Genomic DNA, 17,908 nt, shown 5'->3' on the forward strand with positions numbered 1-17,908 from the left:
TGGCTGTCCTATTTGATTAAAAATGCAAAGCTTTAATGCTTTGACTTCTTTTGGAACTATTTCAATCGGAACAAATATATACAGACTGTCTCATTTTTGTCTAAAATGTAATGGATATTAATTGCATGTTTATAGAACTGTTGTATAAAAGCTATATCACATAATTGTTTTGTTATTCTGAATAGGAGCGTGACTGTGATTATCCGCAACTGAATTATAGAGTGTCACAGTGCCTGCCCATTTTTTCAGCAGCCTTGGTTCCGGAAGTATTTTTCCCACCCATTCATCATTAATTTTAAGCCATGAACCAAACCAACCAGCTACTAAGTGAATTACACTTGATTTGAAGCAAAAAAAAATATTTGAAAATCTGTCTAAAAGGTTCAACACTGTGCACTTAAAATGGCTTTAATGTGGGAAAGAAGCATTGCAAATGGCATCAATTAAAAATGATGGGAAAATTTGTGCTTCATAGGAGTGAGTGGATGCTAAATTTGCTTGTTGCAATTGTCGAATTGGTGATTTCTCTTCAGAATCATGGGTTATGTAGTTTTACACCAGGAATTCCACTGATAAACACAATTATTGAAATAGTGCAGACTGATGGCTTCAATAAAAGCATGTGCCATCAATTAACAACCTTGTAGCTCACAGTAGGTCTGTCTTTAAAGGTTTTTGTTATTGTTGAAATGAATTCCCCAATGTAGAAAATGAATGGGATTTTTACTTTCAGAACCCAACTATCACTCTCTTTAATGTAACAACAACCTTTTCAAAGCAGGTAGGTCAACACAGTTTCTGTCCTTGAAATAGCAACAAAATTAATATAAACTGTTTGACGACTTCTCTCACATTCGCAGTTGTTATTTCTCTTCTCTCACTGCACAGTCATCACAGTTAATATCATATAATTACATGCCACGCAAATAATCTGGTGTCACACTCCACTTGCTGCATTCTCGGTGTCCTTGGTAACCAACTCCTCTTGCAATGGAGATGAGCCCTCTATTAATTCCAGACCACGTTCTGTCAAAGAGAAGATGTCAGGGCTTGCACTGTAGCTTGTCCAAGATGCTTGGTCAGTTATGGGAGAGGCTGAATCCCACATGTTCGGCAGATTCTCAGTGGCACCGACCCCAGAACTGCTGTAGACATTTTGGTTATTAGAAGATTTGGCTCCATGGGCCAAAGGAGGTTCACTTGATGCACCTGCTACAAGAATACTAGTTTCGGACACATGGCTAACTTCTGCTGTACTGAAACGTCCTAGTTTGTCGTGAATGTGCACAGAGTCAAATGTTCCTGTTTGGTCAGTATTCTTTGTTTTTGTTGTGGGGATATTGAGAAGGCCTTCGTGACCGTTGTTATCACCGCTGTGTCTCTGTGAAGAAGTGGAGTGGGCATATGTGGGGGTCTGTGTCGATCTCAGGCTGACCGGTGGTGTTTTATTCATATTGTTTGTAGTTGGTACATCACTTGTTGTGATGTTATTTGTGTTTATAGGTATAATTGCAGCCGTCACCAATACATCTGACCGTCCAGACACAGATGCAGACGACGGTTTCCATATCAAACTGTAATAAATTGCCAGTATAATAGCGGCCAAAGACACCGACAAGACATATGCGAATACAGTAGCCAGTCTCACCCACTTTTTATTGGTTTTAGCAGCCATTTTAGCTTTTTTGTCGCCCGTGTATGTGGCCGGTTTGCCCCGTTCCATGTTTGGCATAAAGTCCCGTTCCCTCATGTTCGCGCGGGTTCTCCCTCTGTGCTCCTGTGCGCCGTCCGTCTTGAACGCTTGATATTGACAGATTATTCAAGAGAACTGCTGACGGTTTAATACTCAGCTTTTGTCGATTATCCACGTCGCTGTGTTTTTTTACTCATTCATCATTCCTCCAATCTTGCAAGTCCACAACAGCGATCTGTTTCCAGCATGACAGTAGCGTGTGGACGTTATTCCATGCAGAGACGCTTCCAGAGCGCTATAGATGACCGCTATATTCAGCGATCTCACCCCGTCTAAAGCAAAACCAGTGCTGAGATGTGATTCATCTGCTGAATGACATCGAACAGACATACAGACAGCCTCCGTGTTATACAGTGATGGGACCGTGTGCTATAGACCGAAAACGAAGGGAGGCGGGTCTCACTAGTGCGCACTAACAAGTCGCTGCCCACAGCTAAACGTCATCCAGTCAGAATCCCCCTGACTGTGTTTGGGTAGTTGACAAATAACATGGACATGAACATGCTTATATTTAAAGGGGAAATGTATCACATGTGGCCACAAAAGCTCATATATAATTATATAATAGGTAAGTGCCATAAGTTTCGATGCACTGCAGGATACTACTGTCAACCACCCATTTCTTATTATTTAAGTAACTTTATAAATCATTGGAGAACTATACACAAACAGACAGACATTTTGACAAATTTTGGTCCTTTGTCCCGGGTCTCAATTTGCTTAATAGTTTTCTCTGTGTTGCAGTTTAGTTTTATAAACAATTGTTTTCATATAGGCTATATTGTATTAATCACTAGTTTTTTTTTGTTTGTTTTTTGCGATATAAATGTCTTGTCCAAATCTCAGAAACAAGTTTCCATCTCTATTAAATAGATATAAAAATGGTCAGATAGCCTATAATAACAAAATGTTATATGCCTATTGGTAGCGTCAAATGTTTGGCATATTATTAATCAGAAGAAAAAAAACAGTCAAAGATGTATTGCATTGTGTATAAGGATATACCATTTTTGCCTGTTTTATAAATAATGCCTTTGTACCTTTTTGACATGTTAGTCACCAAGTGCATGGATGCCACCAGGTGGAGAAACAGCTACACTGCACTATGACTGAAATAATGGCCAATCTCAAATTATTGTGCATTCACCTGAACAAAGGTTAAATCAGTATCAGTATGTGTATAATTTAATTCCATATTATTTTACACCTGTAACAATTTGTCATGTTAAAAGGCACACTATTGTCATTGGTTATTGTGATTAAAAACTCTAAATATCTGAAAGGATACATTTCAAGATGTTTGGAGATGAGGAGGTGTCTAATTCTGTGTACTTCTCATTTTTACTCGCTGTCTGTTTAACACGTCTCAATATGTTTTTCACACAGATATTTCTTTTTCGGTAACCAGAGACAAACTGAGGACAAGTGTTGACACTATGACCTGACTATTGGCAATGCAGGACAGGAACAGACTATGTTTTTTGTTAGTGGTCTAAGTATTCAGGACTTAAACTTCTGAAACGTGGACTTGGCTGAGGGTGCTAAACATGCAACCTAATGGGGTATAAAACTTAATGGGGTATTCATGTAAGCAAATGGCACTCATGATCAATGATCAAGTAAAAGCTTCTTGCTTAGTCTTGAGTTGGAATGTGAGTGTGGTTCTCTATTCATTTACGTTTTATACTCCAGTTAGTTGTATCAAAATAAAAATGCCGGAAGTATTCAATTTATACAAGCATAGCTTTGTGTATGTGGCAACTAAACAGAAACTGAATCTCAACAAATCTAAAAACTAATAAAATTATAGACTTAAAGAAAACACAGAATCTCATATACAAAGAAATCCATTATGATTGTTAATCATTATTTTAAACGATTTAGGATTTTTTTTCTCCTTTTTTGGCAATTAAAACAATTTATAATTTAAATAAATTTGCTATTGAACATCATTGTCCAAAATAAATTAATATGATTTAAGGGTTCAGTCTTATCTTTGGAAAAAATAAAAAATCACGGGTTCACTATTGTGGCAAACAGATTGCGCAGTCTGAGGAAGTGATGTCAATGACAATGTGTATATATAAGTATGAGAACTGAGAGCGAAACCTGTTACTAAAAGAGAAAAAAAAATGAATTTACTCTTGGGCACATGTCTTGGATTGCTGTTCAACTTTGTTGATTTTAATACAGGTAATACAGAAAAATGGTGGTCAGACTGGATAGTTTTCATAATTAATATAATATTTTTCATAATCAATATAATGGCCTGGTTTCACAGACGGGGCTTAGACTAAGCCAGGATTAGGCCATAGTTCAATTAGAACATTTAAGTCATTTTTATTAACATGCCTTCGAAAAAAACATTACTGGTGTGCATCTTGAGACAAAACAAAGGCACTGATATATTTTAACATCAGTCAGTGCAAGTTTCTTTCAGTTGAAACAGCTCAGAATTACATTTTAGTCTGGGACTAGGCTTAAGCCTTGTCTGTGAAACCAGGGGGGATATATTTTTTTTAATTAAGTTAGCAGGTTTTTATGCTTGGTTGCCCTTTTTTCATCAACTGAATAATACTTAGTTATTTTTAATGTAAAGGTTATGTTTGTGTTTACATTAAGGTGCTGATATGATTGCAGAAGAAAAGAAAGTCTTCCTTGGAGGGCGTGTGAGTTTGCGGTGTCTTAATCTGTTGACACAGACAGACTGCAGTAATGTTACATGGCTGTCTAATGATGATCCTGCCATTGAGTTGGTCACCCTTGGTAAACGCAATCCGGACAGCTCACAGAGAGAAGGCAGAGTGAGTCTGATGTCTGACTGCTCTCTACACATCAGTGAACTCGGAGCTGGAGATAATGGATGCTACACCTGCCGTCAGTATTCAGGTTTGCATGGAAGCAAAATTGGAGAGGATGCCAGAATTTGCTTGATTATTAATAAAGGTAAGCTTTATGGCATGATTTATCAATTTGTCTTCCTTTGTGTCCTTCACTTTTACAAAACAATGGTAATGCGTATGAATTTAAATCTTGTTTTTACTGTGCAGTATACAGTATTTACATGTGTATTTACATTTTATATTAATAGAATTTAACATTAATAATAGATTTGTACCAGTTTAATTGTTTTTCTTGTTGTAAATGTCTTTGACTGCTCTATATTGCTGTTGCAGTTTAGTCAGGTCAGTAGTTAAATGTTAGTGGCTTAAGTTTTTGCTATGGAAAAATGATCATAATGCCAGCAATATCCTAACCAACAGTTTTGTCTTGTATCTAAAATTGGCAAACATCTCCAATGCCTTTTTCCTTTTTTTCAGCTGCTACTTCCATGAACAATAATGACAGCACAGATGACAGAGAAGGTGATATATCGTCCTCCAATTATTTCCATAAATCATATTTTCATGATTGAGAATTGTATATGCACTACATTGTTCAACAGAAATCTTATATTTGTATCCCTTGTTGGCAGTGGTCAGTAGTTAAATGTTAGTGGCTTAAGTTTTTGCTATGGAAAAATGATCATAATGCCAGCAATATCCTAACCAACAGTTTTGTCTTGTATCTAAAATGGGCAAACATCTCCAATGCCTTTTTCCTTTTTTTCAGCTGCTACTTCCATGAACAATAATGACAGCACAGATGACAGAGAAGGTAGAGCTGAAGATCTTTGCCCGAACCCGACAGGACCCGACGGGACCCGACGGGTTCGGTCGGGTTCGGGCTTAATTTATATCATTTCATGATTGAGAATTGTATATGCACTACATTGTTCAACAGCAATCTTATATTTGTATCCCTTGTTGGCAGTTGTTCTGTGTAAATTAGTAGTTCAACATGAGTAGAGCTCAGGGCTAAAACAGATGGATTAAACACATTTTGACAAATGCAGTATGATGTGTTGGTAGAAAAACCTAAAAACATATAAATAAGCCTTTGAATTCTAATTACATTATCTGCCTTCTTGGTTTCTTGTTGACCAGCATACTGTACATAACTTCATAATAAAACCTAATACATTATAGTGTATAGAAACATAAAGACATTATATCTACGTGACTCTATAATGCTGTTGTTGTTTTTTTTATTCTTCTTCTTTTAAAGACCTGTTAATGATAATAATCCCATCAGTGCTCATCGTCGGTGCTTTGTCAGTGACTGCACTCATCATTTGGCTGAGATATCACAGGAGAGCACAAAGTGAGCCATGGTTACCTTACGGTCTCATTCTTTACAACTGTGCTGTTTCTTTTAACTTACCAAATCTTCAACCCTGAAAATGTGCACTTTCTTTCTTTCTTTTAGTGAGAACATCAGTTGAAAATCAGAACATATTGGAATTTGAAACCAAAATAACTGAACATGAACACAAGAATGTGGGTAAAATGCCAATTGGATATAGCATATACATCTTGATTTGCCTGGTGTGTTGCTTTACTCAATTTACAGAATTCTGTTCTTATTACTTGCACAGGGTGAAGATGTGAACTACATTGAATTAAACCACAATGTAATGAAACCAAGGAAAATGGACATTGACAAAGTAGCGGACATTGACCAAAAAACTGAATATGCTGTCATAAAACTTTGCTGATCGCTGTAAACATGTTACGCTAAATAATTCCTCAGTTGTACAGCATAAAATAAGTTGATTTCATCGACTGCATGTGTCTATGTGTGTAAGCACTTCCTCACAGGTTATGATTCCCATGAGGTCATTGTCTGTTTTTGGTCACTGGATTACTCACAAGTCACAAGTTTATTGAACTTCTCTCTGTCTCTCTCTCTTGTGTATCTTTTGTCACGACCATTTTTCCATTTGTTTGTTTCTTTGTTCTTTTAGCTTTACTTTATGTGCTTCATTAAATTAAGATAAACTATTTTCTGCCTCATTCTTAACTTCTGTAAAAGAACATTACAATTGCAAACATCACAATCGCACAAATCAACAGTCAAATTAATCAAACAGTTTTCTTTTTTCATCTTGACTGGCACAAACTCGACAAGAAACAGGACCAAAAACCAGTAAAAGACATGGATTTGTAAAATATATGAAACAGGAGAAAGAAACACATCACATTGATGAGTGTTAAATGTAGTATGTAAGGGTTATTGATGGGGGGGGGATTAAATGCTACTAAAGCTGCAAACCACCATGAGTGGGCTCAAATCTGAAGACAGACAAATATGTAACTATGGGTCATCACTCACAAGTCATTTTACTGAAGCTACACTCTTGTAACCACAACCATGAAACGTTATACATCAGCAGTTTGTCATACAGTACTCCCCAATAGAGCCTTTCAAAAATGTGAATTTGAACTTTTTTTCATGCAAGTTGCTATATAAGGACTACTGCGGTTACCCAATTCCTCAAGCACATAAATTCACAGCCTTGAACTAGTTGTACTCCTTATTTAGTAAGTGTGCTTTACTGTCATATTTAGTGTGAAGTTGAAGTTGAACACCAATTCTGTGAAATGAAATGAAGAAATGAAACCATACACGCACACACACATGTCTGGTCAGCTATCCTTGTGGGGACTCTCCATGTTAACGTTTTAATTATAAAGGTGTACTTCAGTTTCATGGCTTAAAACCATTTTCATTTTATTTGTAATGTATATGTGATGATAAACCCACATTACAGGAAATAATGATCTCAATGAAGACATTGTGTGTGTGTGTGTGTGTGTGACACTAGACCAACATATATAAACATCCATGTAAAAACAGTAAAACTGATGTGATGACAACAATTATAATAATGATGGCAAAGAATTTTGAAACAACATTTTTCTTTTTTAACATTTTAATTTTTGTAACATTTTAATTTACCTGTTTTCCCCAGCATGCAATATATCAAATAGCTCATTTAAACAAACATTACTGTAAAAAAAAATCGCCTAATGTTCTCTTTTAAAAAAACATTGACCCAAGGAAATTTGTCACGATTTTGGAAATAAAATGGAATAAATAAATAAAATGTTAATTTCACCAAAGCAGTGATTGTTAGATAGAAAATAAGGAAAAGAGGCATCTGAAATGTGTTTCCTTATCTCTGTGCACCTTTAGTTTGTATTTGGTGGTTAATGAGGAGAAGCACTGTTTAAAAGCAAACTCTGGCTAGCAGAATATCCATGTAAAAACAGTAAAACTGATGTGATGACAACAATTATAATAATGATAGCAAAGAATTTTGAAACAACATTTTTCTTTTTTAACATTTTAATTTTTGTAACATTTTAATTTACCTGTTTCCCCCAGCATGCAATATATCAAATAGCTCATTTAAACAAACATTACTGTAAAAAAAAAATCGCCTAATGTTCTCTTTTAAAAAAACATTGACCCAAGGAAATTTGTCGCGATTTTGGAAATAAAATGGAATAAATAAATAAAATGTTAATTTCACCAAAACAGTGATTGTTAGATAGAAAATAAGGAAAAGAGGCATCTGAAATGTGTTTCCTTATCTCTGTGCACCTTTAGTTTGTATTTGGTGGTTAATGAGGAGAAGCACTGTTTAAAAGCAAACTCTGGCTAGCAGAACCCATGTTGAGATTATCCAATAGGTGTCAAGTGCCTGCTCTTGACTGTGCCTGAGTCCACACTGCCAAGCTCAAGAACAAAAGGTTGCAAGACTCTCCTTGTCTGTGTCCCACAGATCTTTGACGACCCCCCTCAAACCCCCAACATACACAAGCATGGCCCAAACCCCAGCACATACATACAATCTCAGCATGTGACAGACTACCGGAGCCGACCCAACGTTGCGCCATTTGCATTTTAAGCACAGGATGGAAAGAGAACACTTGAGGTGTTTTAGCCCACAATGGCTCATCAACATTTCAGCTCCACATTTTAGCAAGAACTTCTGTTATCACATTTATTTAATGCGTTTTTACAGGACACTCCAGAAATAAAGTTCTTTTTTTTTGGCATAGTTGGTTCCACAAAGAACTTTTAACATGGCATGGAACCTTTTCACTGCACAACTTTTTTTTTTTTTAAATGTTATTGCAAACATTTAAGGCCAAACTACAAATTTACTATTCAAACTTCTAACCAGAGAGACTGTTCATTTCCAGTATAGGCCTATTCCAATAGTACACAGATTAAAATATTTAACACTGCATTTGCAAGCTATGCCATAATATCATACATTTCCAGTGATTATCCATATATATTTTTTAATTGGCTCAATAAATGAACTTATATAAAATTCTTTCACATGATTATCTGTCTTCTGTGATAATGATAAATATACAAATTTGTCCTTTGTTTACACTTCACATTGAAAATGACATGCAGGTTTCTTCATATTAGTGATGGACAAATGATTTGGAAAATACCTTAACAGTTACGTGAAATATCATGGTGCAGTGTGCTTTGTGGGGACATTTATGTGGTCCTCGCTATTTAAAATGCTCAAATTGTCAAATAGTTTTTTAAAAACTACTATTAACTGATTTTGTGATGCTTAGATGTAAGGGTATGGTATAGTAAGCATTATTATCTTTAAACCCATTGTGTCTATAAGAAGTCCTCACTAAAACAGTTTCCACTGATAGCCTATAGGTGTGTGTTTGTATGTGTGTGTGTAGGGGTTCAATCTCAACACAACTCAGTGATTGACAATTTCCTGGAGGGAGGTCCCTCCCTTATCATGTGAAATTTCCTATGCTTGGGTTCAGATTGCGCTCGTTGTCTCTCACCTATGATGAGCACGTTGTCCACCTCACACAATGGATTAAACTTGGAGTTGTGAGAAGGTCTAAATTTGCCATAGCTGACTACTTTACAAAGCTGATTTAAATCTCAAGGGAGGGAAACGCGAAAAACAAGGTGAGGTATTTGCGCTTTAATTTTGTTCGTTGGAATATAGTGCACGCTGCACGGTACTGTTTGTATTTATTCTGAATAATTCAGTTTTAATATGAGGACAGTTTTGTGTTCTTAGGTGTATTTTCTCTTATTTTCTTAAATAACTGAATTGATTTGTTAAGTCCACTTAATTTGCGCTTTCAAAGAAAATGAACAGAAATGTTAATGTATAACCGCACTCGAAAGTGCTGATAAGTGTTCGTATGATGAATTGTGTTTTTCGCTTGTGTAACGGAGACTCTGGTGCGTTTGGACTTCTGTCAGCCTCATTAGTGAAAAGTATCTGTAACTGATCTCTCTGTGCGATGCTGTGCCCTTTATTTGTTTCCGTTTAATACGTTTCCGTTTAATACATGTTTTATCTAAAGAGTAAAATACATAGCTGCCCAACAAACAAAAAAAAGCCACATGTCCATTTCTAAAAAGGTATGTATGTGTGCGAATCTATGTGTGCGAATCTACAAAAAAGAATCAGCTAAATGTGCAGTTAGACCTAATGAATGGCTGCAAGTATAGTAACAATTTATTTTACCAGACAGATGTGGGAAAGTGGATTGATAAACCAAGAATAAATGCTTATTTTCTTTTTTACTTGAAATGTTATCATAAAATCAATACGGTCTTACCTTTTTTCTATAGTTACAGTCAACAGTACAGTCAACTCTGTAAAATACACACGTAATTCTTCTGGTCTTTATTTTTTTTTGTCACAAAAATGGGTTAATGGTTAAATTGTTGTATGGTAATGCCAATCACACCCATCTCTTTACAAAGGGCATTGTTATTTTACATTAATCAGCATTGTTATCACTATTATAATCACTTTTTGTATTATACAAAAATCTTTTCAATTAATTAATTTCATACAAAAGTTTGTGTTTTTTTTTTTTCATCACTTCTGCTTAAGTAGCAATATCTTCAAAGATATTTTACATCTGTCAATAAAACAAAATGTATGCATTTTGGCAACCGCTGTAAATATAGATCTACTAATGCTAATCCTCTTGTTTCTTCTTTTTTGTGAAGGCATGATTCAGAGGACAGAGCTGGTGCTCTCGGTCTTGGGAGAGCTGCAGGAGGCCACAGAGTGCATGGGTCTTGATGCCCTCACTAAAGTTGCTGTGGAGGTGGAGCAGGTCCTGGCCCCTTTCCATCTTCCTACAGCACTCTGCTCTGAGATCTCTTCATGGCTGGGCATTGACGCAGTAGCTCACAGACTGTACCCGGCAGACGCACAGACGGGTTTGCTACCTCTGGTCTGCAAAGGAGAAGGAAACCTGCTGTTTGATGCAGCTAGCACGCTTCTGGTGGGCTCTACGAGCCTGAGTCTGGAGCTGCAGGTCAGAACTGTGGTGGAGATGCTGCTTTGGAAGCGATACTACCTGTGTGGTATGATTGACTCAAAGGTCATGCTGCAAGCAGTTAGGTTTTCCCTCTGCACCGAGGAGTCTCAGGACATGCTCAATCTGCCGATTCAAGTGCTGGAAGCCATCTTTGATGCCGATGTCAAGGCCTCCTGTTTCCCTGGCTCATTTGCGAACATGTGGCACGTGTATGCACTGGCGTCTGTCCTGCAGTGCAACATTTATTCAGTTTATCCCATGTACAATTTAAAGATTCGTCCCTATTTCAATCGAGTCATTCGCCCGAGGACGTGGTCGAAAGACATTGAGTCCTTGACCCTTCACATCATGTGGTCAGGTGACTTGGAGGCAGGCTCTGTTTTCAAACCCCACAACTTCGTGGCCTTGATTCATGCGAGCGACCTCAAAATCGGGAGTCCCAACAGTGAGCAACGAATGCCCTCGGTGAAGTCCCTGGATCTTCTGAATCAGGACTCCCAACTGTCTTACTCCAACCTCAAAGACAAGTTCAACATCACCAAAAGTACCTTTTACCGCTGGAAGAGGCAAAGCATCGAGTATCACAAGAAATCGGTGGCCAGGTATGAGGCCAAACACTTTTTCCTGACATCCTACAAGCAAGGGAAGCTTATTCCCCTCAGCCAGTTCAAACTGCTTTTCCCGGAAATTCCAAGATCCACTTACTATGCGTGGAAGCAAGAGCTTGTGTCTACTTGCAGTGTCTCGGGCGGCTCCACGGGGGAGCTGAGTCCCGCAGACAGCACTGAACAGGACTACTGGTCCTCACCAGAAGTCAAGAATAAGCCCAGCCAAGGGAGCTTTGCTAGCATGTTGGCCTTCAAATGTGAGAAACTGGAAGGAGAACGTGCCCAAAATGTGGCTTTGATGCAGGAGGCGAAAAAGAGCTTGCAGAACTGTATCGTTGCAAACACGTCGTTCCCCTACAGAATTTTCAAAAGAAGGTTTCCAGGCATCTCCAGATCCACATACTACAACTGGAGGAGGGAAGCCATGCTGTTTACGCCTTTCAAAGAGCTCTCAGGTAGCAGCGAGGAAAGCTCAGATGCTGATAAAACCCAGAGTCCCAGAGGTCAAGTGTCCTTTGCTAAGTTTGACAGACAAAAACCGTCACCAAGAGTGAAGATCTCCAGACGCAAGCAAAGAAGCCTGAGGCTGGCGTACCACCAGAGGAAAATGTTAAGAGAAGAAGCCAAAATGCACGTCCAGAGGTCAAAGATGTCCTTCATCAAATTCAAGCTCAAGTTCCCTTCGGTTTCCTCCTCTTTCTACTGGCTCTGGAGAGATTCTTTGAACAGGAAAACCAAGAAGCCGGTCATGATGTTGGAGACGGAGAAATCCCAGAGCTTGGTTGTCTCACCAGACGTCTTCGAAAAGATAAAAACTCAAAGAATGTTTTCTTTTGATGGGAACATCGATTGCCTGAATGGACCGACAGTTAGTCCCTCTGAATTCACACTGCCTGAATACTCTCTGCCTGACCAGTCCAGTAATGAACAGATGTTTGTGATGGATGTCGTGGCACTGGCCAATTTCAAGGCCAAAGCAAAGCTGTTCTTGCAACAACGCTTTGAAGAGAAGTCCTTTCCCACATTCAAAGAATTCCGGTCTTACTTTCCTCTTACTCCTCGTTCCACCTACTACATGTGGAAAAGGGCTCTGCATCACGGGGTGCCATTAATTCATGGCTAAATGTTGTGTTCTATTCCTCACCGCTGTCCAAATGTGACGCTTCTAATTTTTATAGTTCACGATGCATTGTTCTTTTGAGTTTGACTGTTTGTTTTTTGAGTCACCCACATAATTGCAGTTCATGCATCTTAATTATTTGTCCCATTCCTTTATTTGACCACTTGGTTCTAGCTCAAGGACATTTGTGTGTGTGTGAAATCAGACCGTCTTTGTGTCCACCTACAGTAAGTGCTGATGGCCCCTATAGGCAAAAGGCAGTTCAAAGACATTTTCAGGTTCTCAAATGCCTCTCTTTTGACCCCCAACCCCCAAATATTTACAATTTAAATGAGTTCTAAGTTCTGATTAGGTTCATTTTATTTCTTGTTTAATTTCCTTTTAATTGTTTTTGAGACTTATTTTTTATTTGTATTTTGTTTTTATTCAGTTTAAACTGTGAAATTACAGCTGAGGATTTTTTGAACAAAAAAATGTATAGTATTTTAATTCGTACCCTGGAGTGTTTTTTTTTTATTTCTTTTCTTTTCTTTTTTTTTCTTTTTTGTTTTGTTTTATACATATATATTTTTATACTGACAATTGAATGTTATCTCTGCTTGGGAAATCTTTATGTGGCCAATTTAAAATGGATTCCTCACACTTGAATGTTACAGAATTGTTGCCGTTTTGCACATTGTTTTTGACCATGTTTCAGTTCACAGGTTTACTTTTTTTTTTTTTTTTTTTTTTTTTTTTTTTTGATTTTTTTTAATGTATTTTTTTTGCTGCTGCAAAATGTGTAAATATTTGTTAATCTCACTTGATTCTGTTTAAGTGTTTTCTAAAGTTGTGTTTAACTACCTGACTGACTTTTCCAGCTTCACCATTGTAGTGTTCTGTAACTCTCGGTTAAACATGAGTTCACAATGTGTGCCTGGGATCATTTTGATGAATTTGATAAGCACAAAACTAATTTTGTTAGTTTTATTATGTTGCGCATCTCATGTATGAGACCAGTTGCTCTGTGCAATAAAACATGTTCACTCTTATATACCCACTTTTCACTCTTTTGGTGAGTGTTTATGCAATATATGGAACTTTAACTACCCAGTCTTAAGTTAATTTGTTTATAAAGAGCTGTGTTAGTTGTACTCTTGTTTGAGAACAAAGATGCTCTGGGGTTAATGCTGAGAATAAATGTGTTACATTTCAGTTCTGGCAGATAATTTAGTCCAGTAGCATTTGGGAAGAAACTGTTATTCTTGTTTAAGTTAGCCCAATATTGGCCTAACAGTTCTAATTTTTGGTGTAATTGGTTCTAAAAGTGGCAAATAAGGCATTCTGAGAGCTTGCTGCACTGAGAGAGCTTGAGAGACATCACAACACTGTGATGTCTGTCTTATATTTTTGGAGCACTTCTCAGACACCGATTTCACCACAGCTTCAATAAGTGTTTACCTCACAAAAGCATGAAAATAATTGACAGGAGGGATGAGCATCATGATAAAGGAGTTTTTTTTTTATGGATACCAGAAAGCCACAGAAATATGTTGGTTTTTAATTTGCACCTTTTTAATGGACGGATGAAAGGAACAATAGATAGTCATGAGAGAGAGCAAAACCTTTTAAATCTTGGGTTCACAATCTTTCTAAAAGCTTATTCCCCTCAGCTAGTTCAAACAGATTTTCCCGGAAATTCCAAGATCCACTTACTATGCGTGGAAGCTTGCACTTGCAGTGTCTCGGGGCGGCTCCAAAAATCCAAAAAAAGTAAATAAATAATGCATCTGTGAACCTTTTTTAGATGTTGCCCGTCATGAAAAAGTATGTATATATAAATGCACTAGATGGCAGTGGCGGGCTTTCTTTAGGAGCATCTTTTAGTTTGTTTTTAGGGCTGCCGGGCGCTCCTTTGTGCAAATTGGCTTGCTGAGACTCCCCATATAGTATTTTACAAAGTAGTAATCAAATGTCATACATAGTTTCTGAAAAAAATCAAAAAGCGCAATCAAAAGAGGTTAGTCAATTCTTTAAACTGAATTCAAACTTAAACCATTCAATTGTTAAATATAGTTGTTAATAGTTAAATATAATTGTTATATAATTATGACTATAGTTGCTTAATTTTATCTTTGTTGAATTTAGAAGAGGTGAACTACAGCTCATAAAAGCATTTGCTTCAACAAGGCTTAATCCTTTTATATTTAGAGATAAATAATCATTGAACATTATGATTATTTTGCTTACATTTTCTTTGTTTTAGAGATATTAGTGGGACCTTTACTTTGACATCACCTGCACCGTTACCTGGTTACGTCAGTGCGCCGCGTAGTGAGTGCAAAAATGAGCGCGAATCGGATGATGATGCTGAAGATTAAAGGGAGACGCTTTCCTCAAGAAGTGAGTAAGAATATATATATATTGTTGTGGTCGCAGACAGAAAAAAAAAAATTCAGTTAGACAAACATTAAACGGTAGGCAAACATGAACAAACCAAATGAAAAAAAATTGGGCCAATTTAAGTATCATACATTGCAAGCAATTTCCCCAGAAATCAAAAGAACATAATTACCTTACTCACGTCTTCTTCTTCTTCTTCTTGAAATTTATTGGCAGTTGACAAAAACAACAAAATGCAGTATTTCCGCCACCAAATGGTATGGAGTGTGGATCAAATTGACTTACTGTTTTTATATATATATATATATATATATATATAAAAACAGTAAGTCAATTTGATCCACACTCCATACCATTTGGTGGCGGAAATACTGCATTTTGTTGTTTTTGTCAACTGCCAATAAATTTCAAGAAGAAGAAGAAGAAGACGTGAGTAAGGTAATTATGTTCTTTTGATTTCTGGGGAAATTGCTTGCAATGTATGATACTTAAATTGGCCCAATTTTTTTTTCATTTGGTTTGTTCATGTTTGCCTACCGTTTAATGTTTGTCTAACTGAATTTTTTTTTTCTGTCTGCGACCACAACATATTAAGATAACAATGTTTAACAATGTATAAGGGTGTATTGTAAAACTAAACACTTGCCGTTCATTATAAGTATTGTCTATTTTTTTGTTTTGTGTACAGTGTGTATTTGAAGTTTTATTAACGTTCTTAACGTTGTTCCTGTTGATGTCGTAGCGTTATAGTAAGTGCTTTCGTTTATGGTTGTGAATCACAGATTGTCTTATTATTGAGAGATGTGAGGGGGTGCATGTCAAGCAGCTCACTAGTTCAGTAGTCAGGGCACTGATCAGGGAGTCGGCCATTTTAAGGGCTGTCTCAATCGCGAAATCCTTCCAGTGCACTGGAACGTGCGCTCCCTGAAAAATCCCACAATGCAACGCAAAATTAGGGAGCATCGATGCTCATCCCTTGTCCAAATACCCGCACTTGCGGTCTTGGCACTTGATCACTTGACATATTTCCTGTATTTGGTCCATGAAGATCACAAGTGTGTGTAGAACCTTTCATTACCTGATTAGACATATATATGGTGTTGTAAAAATTCAAGTGTTTGCAGAGCTTTATTTTTATTTTCAATACTTTGCATTTTAATATCAACTTCTAAATGTCTGTTCAGTAGTCCCTGTAACAGATGACACAATTTAATTTTGTGGTGTTTCTAATTAAGTGATAAAAAGCAGTTGCAAATGTTGTACAAAATAATTATCACCACTACTCATTTGCACCAACAAAATGTGCAACTCTTTTACTACCAAATTATATGTAATATCTAACTATTATTGATATTGAACATACATTGGAAAGGTTTCCGCAGCCCGATCTCACGGCAATTCATACATATTTAACGAGGTGACTAATTCGTACGAATTTGTACAACTTCACTCGTATGAATTCATACGATTTGTGAAAAACGTACATATTTTACGAGTTGGCTAATTCGTATGAATTCGTATGAAGGACCACACCTAACCCCGCCCCTAAACTTACCCGTCACAGAAATCGTACAAAATCGTACGAGTGAGGTCGTACAAATTCGTACGAATTAGCCACCTAGTAAAATACGTACGAATTGGCTGTGAGATAGCGTTGGTTTCTGTGACCTCTTGCGAGATCTCGGCAAAAAGTCTCACGATTTATTTCAAGAACATGATGCATGATGGGATACACTGAGCCTCGAATACCACACCTGGATTTAGTGTGCATTAAGGGCACTGCGCTTTGGCGTTTTTAAGACCTGGGACAGTCTTGCGCACTTACTTCCTGGCGCGCACATGCGCTCCCAAGTGGCCAAGACCACAAGTCACTATGCTCCCTTACAGGATATTACGTCACATTTCTGAAGCACGAAACATAAACCAGACGAGCTAACTCGATAAATATAAATGACACGTGATAGAAGATTGACATCGCTTGACAGGAAGTGAACACATCTAGTTAACATTTATAATTAATATTCGGCTGAAATTTTGTAAAGACATGTAACAGAACAATGTGTTTAAAGAGAATAAAAAATAATATCAAAAAGAAAATGGTTCTGCCTGTTGATTAATTCCAGCTGTAAAGTTCTACAATGCTGTCCGTTGACATTGTACGTAGTCATGTCGACGGAAATTGAGTAATCACTGTCCCAGTGGGCAGTGAGCTAGGGAGCTGATTAAGACACACCCACAGTCCGTAGAACTTACCATTGGAAAAAGCGTAACGGCTAACTTGGATCACGTGAGGCACCTCAGCCAATCATACAATGGCCTCTGGTCTCCTTCCTTGCGTACCGCCAAATCCGCAGCGTTAGCATTAGCCGTTACGCTCTATTGGTTAAAGGTTGCAGGCTTGCCTTGCAGTAGCTTTGTTGTGAATTAGTTGAGTGCTTTAAGAAGAGGTGTGTCTTTGGCTCTTTGGATCTTATTAAACCAATAAAGGTGCACTTAGTAATTTTTTGATAAAAAAAAAAAAAAGGTTTCCTGTCTTGTCATGCAGTTGACAGTTTTACTGATGTTACTGTATGAGTTTATGAGGTGCTGTGCAAAGCATTAACATAAAAGTACAAAAATAGTCCACAACCACTGGCACAATTGAGGTCATTAAGGACCAACTAATCATAAACTAAAACATATTGAATAAAATTTGTTATAGTTGGAAGCTTCACTAAATGCAGAGTCAAAATAGGAATTGGGAGTAAAAAAACTGGTAAAATTGAGAAGGGGATGAACAGATTATGAACTGTTGATCTTTTTTCAGATGAAT

At 37.2% G+C, this 17,908-nt stretch overlaps 3 protein-coding genes across 4 annotated transcripts in view; 2 read left to right on the plus strand and 1 right to left on the minus strand.

Annotated features, from left to right (window-relative positions):
* Positions 1 to 759: 759 nt before the first annotated feature.
* LOC107711634 (uncharacterized) lies at positions 760 to 1,895 on the minus strand. Its single transcript, XM_016516634.1, has one exon. It carries the CDS (start codon positions 1,748 to 1,750, stop codon positions 938 to 940), a length of 813 nt encoding a protein of 270 aa, XP_016372120.1. The 5' UTR covers positions 1,751 to 1,895; the 3' UTR covers positions 760 to 937.
* Positions 1,896 to 3,882: 1,987 nt separating this feature from the next.
* LOC107711635 (uncharacterized) lies at positions 3,883 to 6,409 on the plus strand. Its single transcript, XM_016516635.1, has 6 exons — positions 3,883 to 3,946; positions 4,376 to 4,699; positions 5,074 to 5,118; positions 5,861 to 5,956; positions 6,062 to 6,132; positions 6,231 to 6,409. Exons 1-6 carry the CDS (start codon positions 3,886 to 3,888, stop codon positions 6,348 to 6,350), a joined length of 717 nt encoding a protein of 238 aa, XP_016372121.1. The 5' UTR covers positions 3,883 to 3,885; the 3' UTR covers positions 6,351 to 6,409.
* Positions 6,410 to 9,424: 3,015 nt separating this feature from the next.
* The window catches only part of LOC107711666 (vertnin-like), a 15,766-nt gene continuing 7,282 nt past the window's right edge, over positions 9,425 to 17,908 (plus strand). Inside the window, exons 1-2 of one of the 2 annotated variants that reach the window (XM_016516687.1) lie at positions 9,425 to 9,604; positions 10,670 to 12,375. In XM_016516687.1, coding sequence (XP_016372173.1) covers positions 10,672 to 12,375 — 1,704 coding nt within the window. In that variant the 5' untranslated portion in view covers positions 9,425 to 9,604; positions 10,670 to 10,671. Of the gene's footprint in view, positions 9,605 to 10,669; positions 13,232 to 17,908 lie in introns of those variants that run through there. The other variant, XM_016516686.1, reaches the window with a different exon arrangement.

The sequence above is a fragment of the Sinocyclocheilus rhinocerous genome, unplaced genomic scaffold, assembly GCF_001515625.1.
Source record: "Sinocyclocheilus rhinocerous isolate Xijiao unplaced genomic scaffold, SAMN03320098_v1.1 scaffold1169, whole genome shotgun sequence".
In the NCBI taxonomy this organism is placed as follows: domain Eukaryota; kingdom Metazoa; phylum Chordata; class Actinopteri; order Cypriniformes; family Cyprinidae; genus Sinocyclocheilus; species Sinocyclocheilus rhinocerous.

What these genes read in the sequence shown, in the direction of transcription:
- LOC107711634 (XM_016516634.1), bottom strand. Translation starts at nt 1,750, where the DNA reads ATGAGGGAACGGGACTTTATGCCAAACATGGAACGGGGCAAACCGGCC.
- LOC107711635 (XM_016516635.1), top strand. Translation starts at nt 3,886, where the DNA reads ATGAATTTACTCTTGGGCACATGTCTTGGATTGCTGTTCAACTTTGTT. An exon ending in ATATCACAGGAGAGCACAAA is followed by an intron (nt 5,957 to 6,061) that starts GTGAGCCATGGT and finishes TCTTTCTTTTAG; the next exon opens with TGAGAACATCAGTTGAAAAT. An exon ending in CTGAACATGAACACAAGAAT is followed by an intron (nt 6,133 to 6,230) that starts GTGGGTAAAATG and finishes TTACTTGCACAG; the next exon opens with GGTGAAGATGTGAACTACAT.